At 40.8% G+C, this 22,828-nt stretch overlaps 1 protein-coding gene across 1 annotated transcript in view; it reads left to right on the top strand.

The window, feature by feature from the left end:
* Nucleotides 1-22,828, top strand: part of LRRK2 (leucine rich repeat kinase 2) — an 83,387-nt gene that overhangs the window by 14,932 nt on the left and 45,627 nt on the right. The window contains exons 6-18 of the mRNA XM_081927586.1: nt 2,419-2,553; nt 3,683-3,814; nt 4,638-4,757; nt 6,195-6,319; nt 7,692-7,771; nt 8,784-8,890; nt 9,724-9,853; nt 12,173-12,297; nt 15,634-15,761; nt 16,367-16,511; nt 17,517-17,656; nt 21,860-21,988; nt 22,112-22,282. Coding sequence (XP_081783712.1) covers nt 2,419-2,553; nt 3,683-3,814; nt 4,638-4,757; nt 6,195-6,319; nt 7,692-7,771; nt 8,784-8,890; nt 9,724-9,853; nt 12,173-12,297; nt 15,634-15,761; nt 16,367-16,511; nt 17,517-17,656; nt 21,860-21,988; nt 22,112-22,282 — 1,667 coding nt within the window. The remainder of the gene's footprint in view (nt 1-2,418; nt 2,554-3,682; nt 3,815-4,637; nt 4,758-6,194; nt 6,320-7,691; nt 7,772-8,783; nt 8,891-9,723; nt 9,854-12,172; nt 12,298-15,633; nt 15,762-16,366; nt 16,512-17,516; nt 17,657-21,859; nt 21,989-22,111; nt 22,283-22,828) is intronic.

The raw sequence follows: 22,828 nt of genomic DNA, 5'->3' as shown, positions 1-22,828 counted from the left end.
TTACAAGAAGAGTTGATTAGCCAAGGTGATATTAATTAAAGAAACCACCTCTTCCTAAGATTGACAGCCGCAGGAGTGTGTGGATATCTGCATCATCACTGGTGCAGGGAGCTACAGACTGTCCAGTAAATAAGGACACTATCCCAGATCACTTGATGTTGAATTGGTACCTTTATAGTCTTTAATTAACCTGTCTGTCTACTGATTAGTGTCAAAGCAGATCCCACCCTTCATTCCTTTAAATACATTCCTTGCCCTGCCAAGCACTGGAAAACCCAAGGCATAAAAGAGATGCTATGCAGTTGCCTTTAGTGCTCCTTTGCTTGTGTCTGGAAACTTTTGTGACTGCTGTGGCCAGCTGCAAATCTTCTGTGACACAGCAGCAGGAGTGGTAATGGCATACGGTCAATACACAAATGCTGTATCTGGATCATGGGCATCTCTTGGATCTTGTGGCAGAGCTTGGCCTGTTAAACGTCCACCCACAGTTTTTGTGAATTTAACATTTAGTTAATAGCACCCAAAACTGATCAGTTCATGCCGAAAAATCTATTTTAACCTTGGAAATCCTCTTCTGAGAATGGTACAGTTTTGTTTTAAAAAAAAACATTTTCTGTAAGCAGATCGAAGTCAACAAACTTGTTTGATGCCAAAAAGGTGTTACACATTATTCTTTCTACAATTTGCCTTGTGCAGTAGGAATTTCAGAACTTCCTAGTAGACTTTTATTTTTAAAATCTAATTTTATTTGGAGATTGTCTATCTACTATCCTTTAATTATACGACAGTCCAGAGACCTTTGTGTCTGACTTGTGTTTTGTTTGGAAGACGATAATAAAAAGAAAATTGTATAAAGTTGGTTCATCAGTAAGGACTGCAACTCAGCGATAGAGTGCGTGCTTAGCACGCACAAAGCCCCAGGTACAATATCCAGAATCTTTATGTAGGTCTGGGAGGGACCTTGGTCTGAAAACATGGAAATCCGGTTCTAATCAGCATGGACAATACTGAGTTAGATGGACCAGTGGTCTCACTCAGTATATGGCAGTTTCCTGTCTTCTGTGTTCAAACTCCTCCTGCATGCTGCTATAAGGAAAGTAAATAAAATAAAAAGTCACTTTTGTAGTTAATGGTCTTGTTTTTGTTCCCCAGAGCTCATACCCAACAACTGTTGTTAGTATCAAGGCAATAGCTAGAGCTAGAAAGAATTCCCTAGGGAGGGGAGTTGGAATACAGTGGAGTAAATACGTTTGGTGTGTACAGGAAGAATCAGGCATTCATGAAAACTATATTTTGGACCAGACAGGAAATGGAAATGTGTCACTCTTCCTATTCCTTTTCCTCTCTATCCTGTACAAAATTCCTATTGCGCAGACAACCAGCACACATTCTACACAAGGGGGAATAATTCTCTCCCTGCTGATCCACCCCCCCCAAAAAAACAAAAAACTGTGGCTTCCACTGCCTAGGAGATGTGCAGACTGCCCTCCTGTCTGGAGTTGGCACATCTCTCAGGTGGAGGAGATGTAGAAGTATTTTTTGCTAAAACAGAACCAATGAAGAAGTTAGCAACAACCAGCTCACACACTCCCACCTTAGGATAAAGAGTGGGCAAGTAATCAAATAAAAATAAGCGCTCACACAAGTGGTTTGCTCACGTTAGTTGTGTAACATTGGAAGATTGAAATGACACAGGTGAATGGAGAAATCCATTCATAAAAGAGGAGATATCTTTACCAGTTCAGATGTAGAGGATCGGGATGGATGAAACTCCAAGTTGCAACAGAGAAGACGCCAAGAAGGGAAGTGGGTGAAGATGAAAGAGAGGAAGGTTGGATGCTAAAGCAGCTTGGATGCTAAAGCAGGTACAGTGGAACCTTGGTTCCCAAACGGCTTAGTTTTTCGAACAAATTGGCTCCTGAATGCCACAAACTCAGAAGTAAATGTTCTGGTTTGTGAACGTTTTTCGGAAGCCGAACATCCAATGGGACTTCTGCTGCTTCCGATTGGGTGCAGGAAGCTCCTGCAGCCAGTTGAAAGCCGTGCCTTGGTTTTTGAATGGTTTTGGGAATCAAACGGACTCCTGGAATGGATTAAGTTCGAGAAGCAAGGTACCACTGTACTTCCTCTGGGCTTGGGAGTCTGTTCTATTTTATTTTTCAACAGGTTCATGTCTCCCTAGCTTCACTCTTAATTTTTCTTCCCTATTGTTAACTCATCTGAATCATAATTCCTTCTTTATACTTTAGAACAGTCAGGTTTGCTTTAGAAAGAAGAAGAAAGCATGGATAGTGGTCTGGTTGCTGGTAGACTGCTCTTGTGTTGTCCCAGGTGTATCCTTAGTTTGCCTTCAGTGAGTGAAAATTTACACATGTATCAAAGCGCTTATGTCTTTACATCTTTATTTTTAAAATTCAGTTCCAGAGGAGCAGCTGATTGAATTTGTTGAGGACAGAGATCACATGATCATACTGAATGTGCTAAAAAAATTCCCCAAAAAAGAAAACTTAGTACTCCTTGCCCTGTTGTCTTTACATTCATTGGCAGGACCACGTAAGTATTGTAGTTTTTAATATTTAGAGTGTGCATGGGGTGAGGGTGTGCCCTTAAGAATTAATCAGCAGTTCCTGTCTGGACTTGCAAATGAAGGGCAGTTCCTAAAAGAGAGATCATTGGTGTGCTCTCATCTGTATTTGATGCCTGAAAATTATTTCTGAACTAAAAGATGGGTGCTGCCTTTGTTTTGGCTCAGTTCCTCACTATAAGAGCTGTACTGAAATTCACATCCCCTTTGTGAAACCATTTGTACTGCATGAAAACAGGAGTTAGTAGGGATTGACTCTGTGCAAATTTCATAAAACTTCCATAAAACTTTTTGGGAGTGACTTGCCTTACTTTATATGAGGTTTATAGGAGGTTTCTTCTCATTCATCTTTTCACTTTCTTAAAAATAATTTTAAAAGGTTAGCTGCTGCTTGTAGCAGTGGCAGTGCTCCCCACAGCCTCCTGGCCATGTTTCCTGTACCATAACGCTCATGAGTATAATACTTAATAGGTTTAATCATGCTAGCCATATGACCTGGAAAGTTGTTTGCAGACAAATGCTGGTTCCCCATAGTTAAATTCGACTGGACTTAGCTGTCCAGGGATCCTTTACCTTTACCTTTACCTTTTACCTATGTTCCTAATGTAAAGATTAAGCAGGCAAAGCTTTTCCTGGCCTGGAGATGTGGAGTGAAAAATTGGCAGTATAGTAAAGCAGTGCATGAAAGGGAGTGAAGCACAACTGGAAGGTTCAACACAACACACTGGGATTCTTTTTTGGGTGGGTGTCAGCCTTTGAAATAGTGGCTGCTGGCACTCTTTTCTGCTCAGCCTACAGCTGGCATGCCAAAGCTAAAGTGGGAAATATTTGAAAATAAAGGTTTCTCAGAATTCTGTTTTGAACATTGTAACAGTACATTGAAACTGTGTGTTTGCCTAAGATATTGTGAATGTTCTGTTCAGAATGCAGGGGGGAAAACCATGCTTGGTCTAGCAGTAGAAATACGCAAGGTGATTTTGTTGTGCACACTTCAGTCTTACAATGAATTAATATTCCCATCAGTCAATTTTAAAAGAACACTTGTCCATGATTTTTTCTTCTTCTCTCAAATAAGTTTATTCCTTCTGTTGTGTTCAGCTAGCAATGCAGAAATCCTTATGTCTGGAAATGTGAGGTGTTACAATGTCATCGTTGAAATGATGAAAGATTTCCCCGACAATGAACCAATTCAGGAAGTGAGCTGCCGCTTGTTGCACAAACTTGCACTGGGTGAGAACATGATCCCCTTTATTTAACATGGGTGATATTTCTAGAGTAAACTGAATTTATCTGTAGAGAAAACAGTAAAGAGCTCCATGAATATAGAGGAGCTTCTGAAGCCCTTCTTTCTATGCTGCCGGACAATATTTGTGTGAGAAGAAATTGAGGAGAGACCTGCTCACAGTGGTCTGTTTAGATTTGCTGCCCCACCAGAAAAACAAAACAAAATGCCACATTACTTAAAGTGTCAGATTGGTACTGCTTGGGAGGGATTTTCCCAGTAGAACCATAGCTTTTGGTTTCAAGATTTGAATTTGACTCCTTGGGACTGTTTCCATTTTAAAGCAGGGATATGGAACCTGTGGCCCTCCAGATGTTGGAGTCCAGCTCCTGTTCGTCCCAATGGTCAGGGTGTTCAGAAATATAATCCAGTCACATCTGGAGGGCTACAGAGCCACAATTGCAAAACCAAAACCAATCTTAAATGCCTTTGAATAGTTGTAATTCCTCAGAAGGAACAGAAAGCAGGCAAGGGATTGGACAGAGCTCCCATCTATTTGACCTTCCGTAAAGCAACAAGGTTTTCCCACTGCAGCCACTATCACCCTAGTTCATGTACCCCCACTTTTGCAACTATGTACAGATAAAAACAACTCATAGTTGTTTCAAGAGGAGAATTTTGGGGCCATTGATTGAAAAATTGTATTTACTTTTCATGAATATCTATTTTCTTCTTCATATGATGGCCATTGCTGCGCAGTATGTGTGTAAAATGCATGCATCCAGTGTTTGCTTGCGACTCAGTTAGCTTTTTTAAATCTCTTGTATACAGAAAACTTTTTCAATATCCTGGTATTGAATGATGTACATCAATTCATTGTAACAGCTGTTGGAAAATACCCTGCTAGTGCAAAGCTGCAGGCTGCAGGCCTCAGTTGCTTGGCTCTTCTCAGTAAGTAGCTGTATAAGTTAAAGAAATTATGTTTCTCAACTCTCCTACAACTTGCTGATAGAATATTTTTGTCATATGTGACTGCAAAATTGAATGAACAATAGCCTTGTCAGTAAGGGAAAAGGTAGACCAGTCTTCCCCAATATGCTGCCCTTTAGATTTTGTTGGACTAAAACTCCCATAATCCCTGACATTTGGCCAAGCAAATAGGAGTTGGAATCCAAAATATTTGGACAGCAGCAGGTTGGGGAAGACTGCTCCAAACGACTCTATAAACACTTCGCTGTAACCCCTCTGCCCCAAATCGCTATTGTGTTTTCCACTTTTCTGAACCGATAGTCATTTTCTTTGTATCTCCTTAGTAGCCCATTCATTACTTCTTGTTAGAGCTGAGCAGCACGAGGTTCCTGCTTGCTGCTGAAAGCAGCCACATCCTATTGAATCATCCATGTTCTTCCTAAAGGATGGAGGCGCTCCTGACCCTGTTCCTCACAAAATATTGTTGAGGTCCCCATGTTTGAATCTAATGGAGACTTCCAACATGATAGCTGTAATTCATGTAACTATCCCACAAGTTATGGATGGAGTAGGTATTGAGGATGCTTTGGGCAATGTTGCTTTGGCACCTTATAACAGATACAGCAGAGTGCTGGATAAAAATATATATGCAAAGCATCATTTTGTTTGCCTGGAGGAGCAGGTAGTGAGCATTTCATATGCTTGTGGTTGCAGAGTTTGGCTTCTCGTGGTCAGATAGGTAGATGTCTTTGCAGATGAGTGTCATGTCCTTTTAAAACAACATATTAGCTGTATTAAATAACCTCAAATCATCTTTGTTTGAGTGTAATAAGACTAAGACAGTCAAGCAGCTAAATACTTGGAATAGAAGACAGACCTAACACATAGTTTTAGCAGTCATAAGCTTGCTTTTAATTTTAAAGCATCTTATTCTGGCTGAAAGAAAAGCAAATTGTAGATAATAGGAACACACCATGGGGGTGGCAGCTGCCTCACCTAGATCAAGTAAATCAATAAAAACACTTAATTAACTGAGGTTCTGCTCTCACCCTAACATGAAGTCTGCCCCTCCTAACATGGAGCGTGCCCCCACCCCAAATCCTGGCTATGCACTTGGAGTTCACAGTCTAAAGTTTTAATGAACACCATTCTGTATCAAAATGCCCATTGGTACCAGTGATGGGGTTTCAGCTTTAGCAGAATTCAGTTGCTGTCTTAAATTCTTGAGTCAAATGGTAGCTTGCTGAAGCGTCCGTTAAAATGCTTCTGCTATAAATATGTCATTGTGCTTTTGGTTTTCCTAATGATAAGCAGTGTTTTGATCATTGTGTTTCATCACCTTCAGTAGTCTGTTCTAGAGTGTGAAAACAAGGGAATAGTCATACTTTCAAAATGCAAATAAATAACTTTTCCCCCAAGCGGAAACAATATTTTTAAGCAGAGACTTGGAAGAGGAGGAGGTGGAGGAGGAAGAAAAAGAATTGTGTTGGCTGGAAGCCTGTTATAAAGCATTAAAATTGCATCGGAAGAATATAGATGTACAGGTAAGAAACTGCAGGTAAAGAATTGGGAAACATGAAAAGAGTCCTAAATGATGTGCTGTATATAAATTGCAACCAGAAGAAACAGCAATGAAATTGGGTAGAAATATTTTTCTTAAGCATTTATTTGCTGCCAATAATGTATTGCATTTTTTAATGTATTGCATTCTTAATTTTCAAATCATACCTTACAATCTTCAGTTTGTTTTGTTCTCAGAAGTGGTTGGTTTTTTTCACCGTTTCTCTGTTTTATTTCTTAGTTCTCTGTTCTCATTTCTCTGTTCTCATCTTACTGGAGAGGAACTGAAGCTCAGGGATAGTAGTTAGCATAGTTGGACTTGACTTCACTGTGGTTCAGAGAGCAGGGTCCAAGGGCTTGAAGTCTTGGGCTTGGGATGGAGGAGCTTAAATGCTATGGCTTCCTTGATCCCTAACCTCTTGCTGCTTGACAATCTTGTTTGGTCCAGATTTTTAAGCAAGCATATACATTTTGTACTTCCCAGACTAAACCAGGATAATACAAAAGGCCGTTATATCAATTGTATCTCCTTATCTTATTCTAATATATGATGTCATTCCTTCTAATTTAGCCACAAGCCATATTTTATTAAACTTCTCTGTTCATGTGAAGTATTGTATGCTGAGATCCACATGACATCAAAACTGACTTGGAAATTTTTTTACATTACAGATTAAGCTCACGTCATTTATTACCCTGTTTTCCCGAAAGTAAGACATCCCCCGAAAATAAGACCTACTTCCAGTTTTGCCTCTCACTGTAATATAAGGCATCTCCCGAAAATAAGACCTCCCCGATAATAAGGCCTCCCCTGAACATAAGGCCTCTCTGGAATATAAGGTCCCTGAAGCTACCGTAAGGCGTCTGACTCCTCTGGACCGTAGTGGCAGGCGCCGCCACGCAGCTCACTGATTGGCTGCAGTGCAGCCGAAGCTGTTCAGGCAGTGCAAGGTCTCTTTAAATCAGAGAGCCCAGGGCACTGCCAGGGCAAGCTGCCGCCTGCTGCTCGCTTTGCCCTGATGGAGTCTGGCTGACTCACAATTAGACAATAAATGTGTACCATATTCTTCTTCATGGAAAAATAAGACGTCCCCTGAAAATAAGACCTAGTGCATCTTTGGGAGCAAAAATTAATATAAGACACTGTCTTATTTTCGGGGAAACAGGGTAACAACAGTACAGTAATCTCCCTTGCGTCTCAGTTACATCAGCCACTATGGAGAAATTGTCTTAGCACTTGAGACTGAAGTACATGCTGTGGCCATGAATTATATTGATGATTCTTCTTGGAATAGTTTGGAAAGGTTTAATTGAATTTATTGACCAAATAGTTCCTTTTGTTCCTTCCTTCACTAGGAGGCTGCATGTTGGGCTTTGAACAATCTGCTTATGTACCAACGTAATCTTCATGAGAAGATTGGAGATGGAGACAAAAAGTTAGTAGCTTGAATTGAAAACTTGGAAATGTGAACCACTAGATTTATAGCCCAAGATCTGTTTTTTCCCTCTTCAATATCATTTGTCTTAAGAATCTAAATTGGGAGAAGGAGACTGCCTTCTGGTGACACTGGTATTGTTGCTTCCTGCTTATCTGTCTTGCATGGCAAAGAGGACGGCCTGCACCTAGCCGCTCCCTTAAATACACCAGGGGCAGACTGGGTGCAGCTGTCATGCCCCCATCCCCAATTGATCTTGTGGGTGAGGCCCGCCTCACCTGTAAGGTCCAGTGCGGCCAGAGGTAGCCATTCTCCCGCCCATGCAGGAAGACAACAGCCTCCCAGAACCAGCCGTGGCCAGTATTAGTGGTAAAACATTAAAGAACATAAGGGGAATCCTTGGACTAGGGTTTGTGTGTATAACTCCCTGTTTGGAATGCTCTCGCCAGGGAGGTTTGTTTGGTCCCTTCATTATATATTTTTAGGTGCCAGGTGAAAACATTCCTCTTCAACTAGGCCTTTGGCTAATATTTTACAGTCTTTTTAATGTGCCTGTGGGAAGGGGGGTATTATTTTGCTGTTTTGTTTTACTTATTTACTTGTTTTCAGCTTGTGTTTTATTCTGTGAACCACCCTGAGATCTTATGATGAAGGGCAGTATATAAATTGAAATAATAATAATAATAATAATAATAATAATAATAATAATAATAATAATATCTTAAACCTTACAATTTTTTTGTTTTCTGGCACAGTTTGTTCATTGTTAACCTTCGGAGCAGGGGTAGAACTGGTGATAACACTGACAAGTTAGATGAAAATCTGACTTTGTTAAATTATAAATAAAAATTACCCTTATGTTGCTTTTAGTTCCTGACTGCTTTGAAATGGCACTTTGGCCCAAGATGCATGGTGACAACTTGATGCTAGAACAGAATAATAACATTTATTGGCATCTCTTTTTGTTATAACAATGTTTGATTGTTATCATGTCCTTTTCTGTTTGCATTAGATTCCCAGCCCACAGAGAAATGATGCTATCCATGTTGATGCATAATTCTTCAAAAGAATTGTTTCAAGCTGCTGCAAATGCCTTGGCAACTCTACTGGAGCAAAGTGGTAAGGGATTGCGTAACACTAAACCTGAGGATGGAGTGGAGCACAAAACCTGTCCTTGACACTGAATTTGACAGATATAAATTCCAATGATAATTTAAGATTTAACTAGAACGACAAACAATTAACAATTTGGGGCTGTGAATATAATAGCTGGTTTGATCCCCCCCCCCCACAAATTCTTTTAGATATGCAGTTCCCCAATATCCTCTGCTGTCAACCTGACACATTGCTCCCTCCAATTATAAACACCAATAACAAAAAGGTAAGAAGAAAAAAAGGAAAGTAAAAAGAAGGGGGGGAAAGTATTTAAAAATGTTCCACCACATGATATGTCATCAGTTCTGTTGGTCTCCAGGTGTTAGCCTGCAAACAGCTCCACAAACCCATTCCAAATCTCAGGCAGTTGTGGGCTAGATCTGCACTAAGCCTGCAATCCAAATCACATCTACTCTGGAGTAAATCCCATTAAATTCAACAGGGATTACTCCCAGGTAAGTGATGTTGGGATTGCAGCCTAAATTGGTTGCACGTTATACCATTTATATCAATGACACCAAAGTCCTGTTGATTTCAGTAGTGCACCTAACTTAGACTGCACATCCCTTACATACTCAACAGAGAGTCAGTTGGATTGAATTCAATAGAACACACATCTGAGTAGACTTAAATCAATCTGAGTAGACTTAAATCAGACTGCTCGTTTAATCTGCATCCAACCTGAAGTAGATTGTTACACATGTCTACTACCTTTTGGGTAAAAATGAAAAAGTTAGGTAGGTGTTTGCAGCCAACATTCATGCTCTTTTTCATATAGTACCCTATTCTTCTTGTAGTAAATATTAGAACAGTTCTGCTGGCAAAAGGAATACACATGAATGTGCTGGAAATTATGAAGAAACACTCCAACTCCCCAGAAGTTGCAGAAAGTGCTTGCAAGCTGCTGAACCGTGCTTTCGAAGGAAGGTAACAAAATGTAGTTCTGCGATAGGTACACCCAAAATCAGAACCATGATTTTGCAAATGTATCATTATATCCTAGAGCAAGTTTAAATTTTGCATTTCATTCATTGGATTTGTATGCCACTTTTCCAGGAAAAGAAATCACGCTCAAGGCAGCTTACCACAAAGAAACAGGGATGCATTTCAAACATGCTAAAAATCAATTTCACATTAATACAGCAAAACAGTAGCAAATATAATAATACACCAAAAACACATTTTATACAATAAATATAAGAAGCTCACTTAAACATGAAGCATCCCATAGAAAACATAACAAGGGGGCTTCACAGTTTCACCTTAGTCCTAGAAACATTCCTCCCATGATGTTGCTTAGTGTCCCTCTCCTTCTGCAGCTTCTTATAAGGCTTCCAAGGGCAAGGTGTGTGGTAACTGGAAACACTCAAACCCTTGATGTTACTCACAGAGACTCTCCTTGCTTTTAACCCACCCTCCATTGACAAACAATCGCAGAGAGAGGCGCAACAAAACAAAATAGTTGTCCATAATACAAAAACAGGAGCAAATACCAAATCAACACAACAACTAGTACAGCAAAACCATAACACATAACCAGATCCTAGTACTAATTGTGGCGATCACACAGGGTCCCCGGACATTTAACGGTCTATTGATCCCTGTGCCACCACTGTGATCGCTTCCCCGCTGCCACCAACCAGTTACTCTCTGGTAAAACACTGAGTCCAGTCAGTTGTTAAAAGTGAACAAAAAAACCCAAGTTTATTTTACAAACATTAACAAGTTTATGGTTTCTCAGATAATTTTCCTGTCAGTATCTTAACTTTCGTCTCTTTACCTTCCTAATACCTTCTGACTGATTATCTCAACTGTTTGACTGACTCCTCTTAACAAATTCTCTCCCTCTCTCACACCAGACTAGCCCAACCCACAGACGTATCTTCCCTCTCTCGTCTAACACCAGACTGTCTTCTCAACCACTCGAACTCCTCTTAACAAATTCTCTCTGTGCTTAAACCTTATACACAGTTAACTCTACCCCTTGGGTTCCCATTGGTTAGTCATTTTACGATTAGTTAACCCTTTCCCTATGAACCCAGTATGATGATGTCACACACCTAGGAGGGCAAACGCTACACTAATGCTCTACAAATGTCTGTGGAAAAACATTTCTTTCAAACATGTGGCAGATACTACTACATATCTCATGGGGAATGGCATTCCATTAGCAGGTGCCACCACTGAGAAGGCATCTCTCATGTTGCATCGAACAGATCTCTTATGCCTGAAACACAGGCAAGAGGGCCTCCATTGCTGATCTAAGTCAAGGGGCCTCCCAACCCCCAACCCCCAGGTTGATGTTGGATTTTATCATATTTAGTAGCTACCCGTGTGTCTTGGGTACTGTTCCCCACATTACTACACAATCTCACCATGTGACAGCCACTGCTATGTAATGATTATAAAGTGGCTTTTCCACATAGCTGCATGTAAGTAGTGAAATCAAGACGATGATGATGATGTTGAAGAATATGTGATTTGTGTATTTCTTAGTCCAAGCAGGTTTCTTTTTTTTTTTTTTTTAGAATAATTTTTAATAATTTTCACAGAAAAAATACATAACACATTACATTTTCAACTTTAACAAATTTTCCAGTTTTGGACTTCCTTCAGCCTCTTTGACAATCATCCAAATTTAATTTTTAAATACACAGTTCTTAAATTCACTATCGCCTTTCGTAAAACCATTTGAAACCTATTTTTCTTTTTTGCAATATTTCTTTAACTTTTACAGAGCTTATTTAAATGCCACTAACGTTATTTCTCTATCACTTATACTTTCCCAATAGTCCACCAACTTTCTCCAGTCCTCGATGAACTTTTGGTCCCATAGATATCTAATCTTCCCTGTCAGTTTATCCAGTTCTGCATAGTCCATCAACTTTGTTCTCCACTCCTCTAATGTTGGAACTTGTTCTTGTTTCCAATTCTGGGCCAGTAGTAAGTCCAAACAGGTTTCAAAGCACTATGTTAGGTGTGCCCAAAGCATGCCCAGTAGGATATTTGATTCCCTTTCATTGAGGAGCAGATTGCCACATGAATGGCAATCTGCTTTAGAGTGGAGAGGGGCTGGTGTTCAAGAAAGACAAGATCACAGCCCTTTTCAGTATAAGGATCCTGGCCAGGATACATAAATAATATACAAAAATTTAGAACAGAATATGCAATATTTCATAATGTAAAAATTAATGGATATTTAATAAACAGATGTGTAATTGAGAATGTGGTTCGTTGATCCTGCAGTTTCCCTCCTCTGGATATAATGACAGAAGTGGCATCGAGAGTTGTAAAGGCTATGAAAAAGCATAAATCATCCCCATCTGTACAGCTGGAGGCACTAAGAGTTATTTTACATTTTATGACTTCAGGTAAGCAAATGCATGAAGAATATTTGCTTACATCATAATCTAAATGAGCAACTAGAAATAAGGAGTTAATGAGCCTGCTGCCTAGTCATTTTGCTGTATGGCTTCTCATGAAATAGTGATGGAAATGAAAACTTAATCAGTTTCTGCTAATAGGAAGCCAAGTGATTTTATGCAGGGGAAGGGGGCTTGTTGATGTAGGAAATATACAAAGTTTTATATGTTTAGGTCCCATTGGTTTATGTGAGAAAGGTTTAAGTATGTGCTGTACTTAAGTTTCCCATTGAAATTAACAGAAGTTATAGGTGTTTTGACTTTAGATGGATTCTTGTTGTAATATGTACTTATTCAAAGTGAAAACATCAGACCAATACATACTAATTCACAAATGCAAATTAATCCATAATGTGTCACATACCTGTTTTAGTTCAAGTTGCAAAGACATGCACTAAAAATACACACACCAAGACACAGGAAATTCTGGGTCTGTGGTTCTATATATATTTAGCGTAAATTTCATTTCCACTTTTTCACCTGAAAGGGAAATACAAGTGTTTGTGTTTTGTTGCTTGCTTGTATGCCAATATTTGTGTGGGGCTTATGAGGTAGACATGTGAAAGTTGTTGACTAAGGATTTAAGACTGAACTATGGGAGTGTTTGCAGAGCATGGAGAGAGTGATTTGAGATTGGTTTAGACTAGAGTACTGATGTGTTCGACACACTTGCCTCAGTCAAGTAAGGGTGTGCTTGAGTGAGATTGAATGGAAAGTATCCTTTGTGGTTAGATTAAGTTTTGTGTGTTGCAATACAGGAAACCGGGAATTTAATTGGATTGATTTGCTTAATAGTATGATTGATTAGTGAATGGTGGTTTGCAAAAGTGAGTTGATTTTCTTTTGCCTAACAGTCAATCATGTATGTTATTTAAAAAGATGGAACTTAGAGCTCCTAGTTTATTTCTCATTTGTAGTATTTTACGTCCTGACATTTAAAGGATAATTTGTTTAGCTGTTTATTGTGATGCACTATATTTCTGTAGCCAGTATTTATGTGCAATGTTTATTTTGATACTAAAGAAGATACTTTGTTAAGTTGCTAATTGTGTTTGAATAGAATAGAAAGATTATGCTGTAATCTCTCAGCATGTTTTTTGGAAGTGAGCTTCACTGAACACAGTGGGTTATTTATGAGTAAATATGTTTAGGATCAGGTTGTTTGGGTTAAAAAAAAAATCCAAAATGGACCAGGGAGAAGAGTCGGTGGAAGAAGACTGGAAAAAGTTTAAAGACTATTTACAGAAATACTGTAAAATTAATGAATGTTAGAAAAATGTTGGAATGAAGTTATATGGCTTTAGTAGAAATGTTATAAGGAACTAAGTACAAATAGATTATTAGTGTATTAAAGGGAAAAATAAGGTTAGAATAGGTTAAGATAATTACAGGACAGAAAACAGAGGAAGATGGAAAGGAAGTGCTGAAACAATTAACTGAAGTGGAATACAGAAAGGGAGGTGTGAGGAGGTCGTTGAAACAAGTGAATGAAAGATAAAATATTGAAATTGTTTGATGTGTCTTAAATTGTTTTTGTTTTGTTAGTTTAATGTCTTAGTGTTAGTGTTATGTAGTGTTTTTGTTTTTATATTGTACTGTATTGTTTTGTTTAACTTTTTTTCTTTTGTAGTGTTTAAATTGTTGGGAAAGTAATAAATATTATTTTAAAAAAATCCAAAATGAACTTGGTAACTATCTGGTATAGAAACCTGCAGCTTTTTCCATTTTGAAAATGGGAAATATTCAGTGGTAATTTATCCCTTGGAGTAACTTATTTAGCCTGCATTTTTAGTGTGGCATCTTTTCTCATGACTGAGTCATGAGAATGCTCTAAATACAGTAATTTAATTTAACAGTCATTGATTTTGGCATATTACAGCCAGTGATGGGGTTTGCTTTCCTTTCCTTTATTCATTCAGTGTATGACTTGCTAGCAGAAGATCTGCTTTTTTAAAATGCTAACATTTTGTAGGGTATAGAATGTGTGAAATTGAACACTAATGATCTGATCCTGTGAGTATTTATAGAGAATAAGATGCCACTGGTTTGAATGGGACTTGGGTCTGCAAAAGCATGTTTAGAACTAGGGGCACCTAAATCAGAAGTGAGGCTATGGTAATTTACGTTCCAGGAAATAATAATAAATTTGTAATAAGTTGCCGAACTACCTCCTCACAGAGTTGCATTTGGCACCTTCGTTATATAGTTGACTCGCAACTTGTTCAAGTGTGAGGTTCTGGGGATTGTGTGTAAAGCTGAAATTGTGTATAGCAAGAGGAACCGCCGAACCGCCACTATGTAGTCATCCCTGCCTTTCTGAAGCTGTTTAGAGACCAACTAAGTTTGTTCTGGGTATAAGCTTTCGTGTGCATGCACGCTTCTTCAGATACGTTTAACACTTCAGATACATTTAACACAGGTATCTGAAGAAGTGTGCATGCACACAAAAGCTTATACCCAGAACAAACATAGTTGGTCTCTAAGGTGCTACTGGACAATTCTTTAATATATTTTGACTGCGTCAGACCAACCCGGCTACCTACCTGAATTTCTGAAGCTGGCACGCCAAACAGGCCTTGTCCCCCACAAAGAGCCTTTAAGTTCTCTGTCTTGTTTTCTGGGCTCTGGAAGGTCTCATGCAAGCTCTCAAAAAAGACCTTCCCAGAGTCCAGTAAGTTAGCCATAGAGCTTTTAAGCTCTCCACCTTGTGTGTGTTTAATTTGTGCAGTTGCATGCTGGCCAGCCACCATGCACGTAAAGCATTAAACACAAGTTAAATGCAAGTTGCAAGTCGACTGTGCAGCTTTTAGTACATGCTGAAAATGTACCTCTTTATTCTGGCTTTTGACACTTGAGGTCTATGTTTTAGGACCCTTCTTATTTCTGTGATTTAAGTTACTTTGAATTGTTTTTAATACTGTGTTTCAGTAGTTGTAAACCACCCTTGGACCTTAGGATGAAGGGCAGGTTATTAGAATTATAATAATCATTAATAATAATACTGTGTATTGTCTTCCCCAGCATACCATAAGGCACTGATAGATTGACCTTTTTTACTTTTGAAGATATCAGCAAAATAAAATAACAAATTGCAAAAATTGTTATATAAAAAGAGGGAGGGAGAAACAAACAGCTGATTACTTGGTCTGTAGTCATACTCAGAGAAATTTAAAGTGAAAATATTGGGCTGTAGATTCATTCATATAGATAGATAGATATCATTGACTCATTTTAACTAAGTATTTCTTTTACAAGGAAAATATTTTGGCGGTTTTTATGTTACAGGCGTGCTGAAAAAGCAACCAAATAATTCTGACTTGGGAGATACAGAGTTGGCGCTAATGCTGAAAGTGATAAAAAACCAATGTTTGTTGCAAGGTGCTCACTCATTAGTCCTTGATGCTCTCAACACGGTATGACTCAATTTTTTCCTCCCATGGCAAATTCCCTCTAAATAATTTCAGTCTCGTTTTCCTTTCAAATCAAGATTTCTTCTGTTTCTCTCTACTCAAGTTGGAATGTTCCGTCCATATTTAAAGGGTAAAACATAAATTGTAGCCTTGTGTATTGAAATGTAGATTTATTCAACTACACGGCATAATTGTCATTTAATCATATCACTCACTTATTTACCCTGGTTATTTGAAGCCCGTAATTCTCATCTGTCACTTGGAGTTCTCTGAGGACATGATCCAGAGCTTTAACGTACTGATGCACACATTTCTGCCAGTGCAAGCAGCTGCCGGGCAGTTGTGCCAAGTAGTATTCCATCTCTTAGGCATGTTTAGATTTTGCCAGTGCTTGCCTTCCTGTGCTGGTGCTGAAGGGCATTAGTGCAGTGATGCAGTGGTGATGAATCTCAGTGAGCATTGAAGAAGTATTCCAGAATAATAGATGTTTTTAAATATAACATCTGATCCTGCATTAATTACAAAACTTAATAGAAATAACTTAACTGTTTGTTTTTGCTTTTTCCATATAAGATAACCATACTTTACGTGCATGTTTTTGTTTCTAGTTTATTGGAAATCCTGGTATTCAGAAATGTGGATTTCAGGTACTTTCTTCTGTTGTGGAATGTTCAGGTGCGCTAGAAATGTTGACACAGCAAGGAATGACAGATACCGTACTCCATACGCTACAGATGTATCCTGATGATCAAGGTACAAAGCAAGATGGGACTAATTGCACTTAATTGCATCTTGCATAACTTAACTGCATCTAACCCAGTCCTCCTGCCCTAATGCAGGACACCCAGTGGCTGAAGCATCTCTGATACTGCTTGTTCATCCTTGCTTGAAGGGCAATTTAAGGCCTATTTTATCAGCTGCAATGAGACAAATGAAACAAAAGCCACCCGAAACATCAGTCTAGAAGCATGTTTTTAACAACAGAAAACAGAGTTTCAGTTTACTTTGTTGTGTTAAGGGCTTTCCATGTTCCATCAAGCTCCCAAATGCTGGGAAATTGCAGCTGTTAAGGACCATGCCCTGAACAGCTGTGTTGTTTAGGCAATATTTATATGGCATGGTACCCTATTACGTGGTTAACTCCCGCTTTACCACTACCTTGGAGCTGGATTGCTCTTAATGCCAAAGTGATGAAGCCCAATCCCAAATATGTCTGTTTACTGGGAGGGAAACATGAATTCTATGAAAGGTACCATTCCACATTAGAAGTGGCCCTTAACAGCTGTGATTTCCTGGCACTTTGGAGCTTAATATGCTTAATCAAAAGGTTTTTTTACTGACCAGATTTAATTATTTTTTTAAAAAGGGGGGGAATGGAGCAAGAGAGGAAGAAATATATTTATTAATAAGAAATCACACCCCATTTAGAAGAAAAGAATTCACATTCAGCAGATGAGACACACACAGAGCCACATGGTTTGCCCAAAAATCTCCCTCCCACTTTCTTCTGAAAGGAGCTCCTGTGTTTTCAAAGCTGCACCTCTACCCTGCAGCCACCTGCACATCCTCTGGAGCAGATATGGGAGGAATGTGGGAAGAGAGGAAGGGGAACTCCCTTGTGTGTGCAGAGTTCCACTTGTAGAATGTTGTGTACCGCCCTCTGTGCGATAGGAGCAAATAGGAAAGACACTATTCTGTGTTCAATACCATGCATTTATTTCAATATTCATCACCTTCCTTTCCCTTTTCTCTTTCCAGAAATACAGTGCTTAGGCTTAAGTCTTCTGGGATCCTTGATTACAAGAAAGATATTGTGCATTGCAATTATACAAGTTCTGGCGGCAATCTTGGTTTCTACTTTACGGCGCTTTAAGGAGGTTGTTGAAATACAGGCACATGTATGTAATGCATCTGGTATAAAAATCCAGCACTTTTCTGTTTGGCTGGGAGGCTTCTTTGGGGAAGGTTGTTTTCTGAAATGTATTTTCATATTAGGTTTTGAATGTAACCACTTTTAGTGGGCTGTAATTCTGTGTCTCACTGCTGGTTTACTCATGACACTAGGTCATATCAACTCGAAACTTATTTTGTTTTAGATCTTACAGCTACATCTCAAATCCCTGTTGTAGCCCTTCTCATTATACCATGCTCTATAGTTGTTTCATGCACAAGTTGAACCCACCTCTTTTTGTGATCACCACCCATTGCCCCTTTCCCTCAAAACTCTTTTTTGGCCATATTCTTCTGTCTCTGAGAATATCGTTTCTCCTGAAATACTTACACTTGTGACTGTGAAACAGCTAACACAGTTTCATATTTTACATGCCACACAAATGATTGCTGCTTCAAATGTTGGTTTAAATTTACAGTAATCTTGGTGATCAGCAATTTCCCATTACTATCTCTGTACCATAGAGAAGCATGTTTTCATGGCTCTCTTCCTGGGGTACGTAGCCTCTCATTCACTGATACGTATGGCATTTCCAAGAGCATGAAAACTGCATCATGAGAATTTTGTGCAAATGCAGAAAATTCATTAACCAAACTAAGTTACTTTTGTGGAAGTGGATGTATACCACAAGCATGTTTGCTTGAGAACAGGTTCCATATGTTCTACATTCATTTCCAAGTAAGTATGCTTAGGATTGCCACTGTGTAGTTGCTGTCCAGCTGCAGTACACCAGTGCATAGATTCCAAGTGTTGTCCATGCATGTATGTACCAGAATTTAGGTCTTCTCCATGAGGGATTACCTAAAAATTGCCTTCTGGTGGATGGCAAGTGGTACTAGAAAGTGAAATGGAGGAGTGGTCGTATGTCTTGTCTTATTAAGACCATATTTTTTTAGAGCTGAGCCGAAATGTCTCAGAAAACATGTTGTTGACATTTCTTATCCCCCCCCCCAAAAAAAGCCATTGTTGTTTGGTTGTGGTTGTGGTTTCTCTTGTGTATGTTAATCTGCTATCATTGTGGGTGTTGAATGACACCTAGTGGTTAAAGGCAAAATTGCTGTTCACAAGAAAGCTTCCAATCTCTCATGAGCTCTTCGTTTTGATTTTGTCTTCACCATTATCATTGATTTTCAATAGTTATCGGTATCTCCACTTCTTACATGCTTGTTTCCCTAGTTTGTTAGCCCTGTTTTGTCCTCTGTTGTTCCTTAATAAAAAAAGAGGCCCTTCTTCCTCTGCTCTTTGCTCAGCATTGCCGCTTCAAACTGCTAATACTTCCCATCATTCCACTCCATGAGCTGGGAATCTCCCTCCTATTAAAAAACAAAAAACCTCAGCCATGAGGAAGGTAACAAAAGATTCCTCCATTTCCCACAGGTCCCAAGAGTTATTGTCTCCCTTGCCAACATCACAAGCTATCATTGCAAGTAAAAAGTTGGGGAAATTGCAAGAGCAACTACTGAAATGCAGCCTTAGTGTCAGGATAGGACCTCAACGTCAGCTGCAGGAGGGGCTGGAAATGGAGGCACTTCAGTGTGCCCCTCTAGCCCTTCTATTTGGTCCTTCACTTCTTTTGGGCTCGGGTACCAAAAGGACTACCTCCAGTGTGCTGGGCTCCTTACACTTCAGCTTCCCTGAAATACAGGTAGGAGGAAAAGATGAGAAGGGGGGCTCCAGCCCCATCTTACAAGACAAGGAATCCTCTCAGTGTCTAGCAAACATACCTCAGATGGCTCAAGAAGGACAAAGGAGGATAGCCCCTAAAAGAACTGAGGACTATTTTTACTGCCCAGACCTTTTCTGAGAATTTTTCAGGCTTCCAGGGGGCTCAGAGCATTTCAGATTCCTAACCCAGCTTTATCAGTTATTACTACCCTGACCACTACCTCCCAGCTTCCAATGCAGGACCTGCCCTTTGCTCACCAGCTCCTAACCCTTCCCTTGCTGCAACAGCTTAAGGCAGTGGTTTCCAACCAGTGTGCTGTGGCCCCCTTGGGTGCCTTGAATGGTGAACAGGGATGCCACGGGCAACACTGGCCTCTGTCCCCCTTTCCTTTCCTTCCCTCCCTTCTCTGATGCCCTCTTGCGTCTCGCCTCTCAGAGGCTTGCACAGCTGTTTGTTGCAGCAGCCCTGGCTACAAGCTCAGCGGGTGAATGGTTCCTCTGGGGCTGGCCAGAGGGTGCTGGTTGCCAGGAGCTGAGGTGGCCTTGAAGCAAGCAAGCAAGTGGGTGAGGGAGCGCAGCCAGCCAGTCCGCCAGCCCTTGCTGTTGGGAATGGACAGAAAAGTCCCAGGCCCCTGTGGGGCAGTGTGAGGAGGCAGCTCTCTTTGGGGTGGGGGGGGGCAGCTCAGAGACCAGGGCAGCAGCAGTGGCTACCTGGTCTCCCAAGGGAGAGGAGAGGAGGCTGAGGGAATACTCCACAAGGGAGGGTGTTTGAGAAACGGTGAGAGGCTGCCAGCTCTGCAGACAAGGGGTGACATAACTGGGCTCCTGAGCCCCACAAGGCTGCCTCAGAAAGAATGTAGTTGGTCAAGGGAGCCATGGACTCATAAAGGTTGAAAACTTCTGGCTTAAGGAGGTTTTGCTGTCAGATTTCGCCACAGAGCTGGCTTCTCATCTTTCTCTGATTCCTGCACTGGCTGTTTGTTACTTATAACCCAGCTCTTCCTTCTTCTGTGTCTCAGCAGCAACCCACTTTGAACTCTGGTGAAATACCGTATTTTTCGCACCATAGGACGCACTTTTTCCCCTCCAATGTGTGTGGGGAAATGTGTGTGCGTCCTATGGTGCGAATGCAGGCTTTCGCTGAAGCCTGGAGAGTGAGAGGGGTCGGTGCGCACCGACCCCTCAGCTCTCCAGGCTTCGCACACCTCTCCGCAAGCAGCGGGAGCCCAGCGCTGGGCTCCCGCTGCTTGCGGAGAGTTGCCTGCATGCCAAAGCCTGGGCGCGCTGAGCTCAGCGCGTCCAGGCTTCGCGGACCTCTCCGCAAGCAGCGGGAACGCTCCCGCTGCTTGCGGAGAGGTGCCTGCATGCCGAAGCCTGGGCGCGCTGAGCTCAGCGCGTCCAGGCTTCGCGGACCTCTCCGCAAGCAGCGGGAACGCTCCCGCTGCTTGCGGAGAGGTGCCTGCATGCCGAAGCCTGGGCGCGCTGAGCTCAGCGCGTCCAGGCTTCGCGGACCTCTCCGCATGCAGCGGGAACGCTCCCGCTGCTTGCGGAGAGGTGCCTGCATGCCGAAGCCTGGGCGCGCTGAGCTCAGCGCGTCCAGGCTTCGCGGACCTCTCCGCAAGCAGCGGGAGCGCTCCCGCTGCTTGCGGAGAGCTGCCTGTTTGGGGGCTGGGGTCGGGGGAAGCTCGAGCTTCCCCCGCCCCAGCCCCGCGCCTGGGGGGGGGGGGAAATAATTTTTTCCCCTTTATTTCCCCCCCAAAAAACTGGGTGCGCCCTTTGGTCCGGTGCGCCCTATGGTGCGAAAAATACGGTAGTCCCTCCAGTTTCTCTGCCCATAAAAAAGGTAGAGGATTTTGAGAGGCCATTTTACCCATCTTTAATTTTTCCTCCTACGCTGCCTGTTTACTGTTCAGTGTAGAGAAGCTACCTAGCTGGAAAATATTTATTCTGTAGAAAGAGTAATCATACACATGATTTTTTTTAATGTGTAAAAACCTCCATGTCCCGTCCCCCCGTTGTTTATGGAAGCTGCAGTTTCACTTCTAATTTGCTAGAATTCTAATGTGAAAGATAACAACATCTTTGACATGCCATGGTTCTGTCTTGTCAGTGCAGGAATCTTCTGTTCATGTGCACCAAGGCTTACTGTTCAATTCTGCCCTGTGGCAAAATTGAACAATATGATTAAGGGCTCATCTAACATTTCCCTTTGCACTGCACTTTCAAGTACAGGTCTGGGATTTCCTCATCTGTGTCCAAGTGGTTATTGCCATTTGCTCCAATTCAGCAGTAAAACACTCTGACACCGACTTGGAAACCGCAGACCTGTGGCTAGAAATGTGGCACAAAAGGAATTATGGATGAGTACCAAAATATTTTTGGTCCTATTTGTCATTTGGTCTGAAGGTTTGTTGTTTTCTTGAATGTGTTTAGCAATATATTATTGACTGTTGTCCTAACCATTTTGATTTCATTTTATCTGTAGGGATTTAATGTGATTATAAAAATACTTGACCTGTCACCTTGTTTTGCAAAGCTGTTAATACAGGAGTCATTTGATACAGCCATTTTTTATCAGATGTCCATGTGTTTCACTGAGCAAAGAGACCAGCAGGTATCTCATCTTTCAGTCTTCTCTTTTCCTCTGACCTTCTCCCTGCTCCTTCCCCAGGACATTTAATACGACATGCTTTGGAAGATGTTCACCCAGTTTCAATTGCATGTCTTCTCAATTTAGTTTCAGAGTCTTTGTTGTAAATGCTTTGCTAAAATAGCTGACAACGATGATTTAAAAAACCTGATGTTGGAGAAAGCCTGTGCTGAGTATAATACCATTATGGTTGAATGCTTACTCTTGCTGGGAGCTGATGTGAATAAGGAGACAAAGAAAAACTCTTTAATCTATCAAGTACGTATGTTAAAATATAATTTTTGCATCAGTTTGAAATATGTATGCCTGGCCTTTTTAAGAAAAACATCCTGCAGAAAAAGCTGAAACACAGATGCATCTGACACCATACTGAATACACAAGAGAAAAATTCTTAATAGTTAATTTAGAGACTGCCCTTTGAAAAACCGATCACTTGGCTCCAATCATGTCAAACACCCTAAGCGTGCATGAATTGCATATAAGTATAAAGCAAAATCAGTTTCCATCCTGTTCTTCAAACCTTCTGTCACACTTTAGTGTGACCATTGACTAGAACTCAGAATGGTGCTACACAGGCAGCAACAAGCTTGAAAAATCTAGAGAAACACTAAAGACAATGAACAAGCATAGCTCCCAACTCCATAATGTTCTGGTTTACTTTCCAGTTCATTCTCCTATTTGAGTGACTGCCTTTCATTTTTATAGAGGAGCACCATTGGATTGCTCTTAAATGCACGATGGCTGGCTCAGCCATGGCCAGAAGGGTTTCCCAGAGGCTCTTGAACAGTAAAAACCTTACTACT

This window comes from Podarcis melisellensis, assembly GCF_964234715.1.
Source record: "Podarcis melisellensis genome assembly, chromosome: 10".
NCBI lineage: Eukaryota > Metazoa > Chordata > Lepidosauria > Squamata > Lacertidae > Podarcis > Podarcis melisellensis.
The sequence above is the reverse complement of the archived record's forward strand: the minus strand, read 5'-3'. Positions and strand labels throughout refer to the sequence as shown.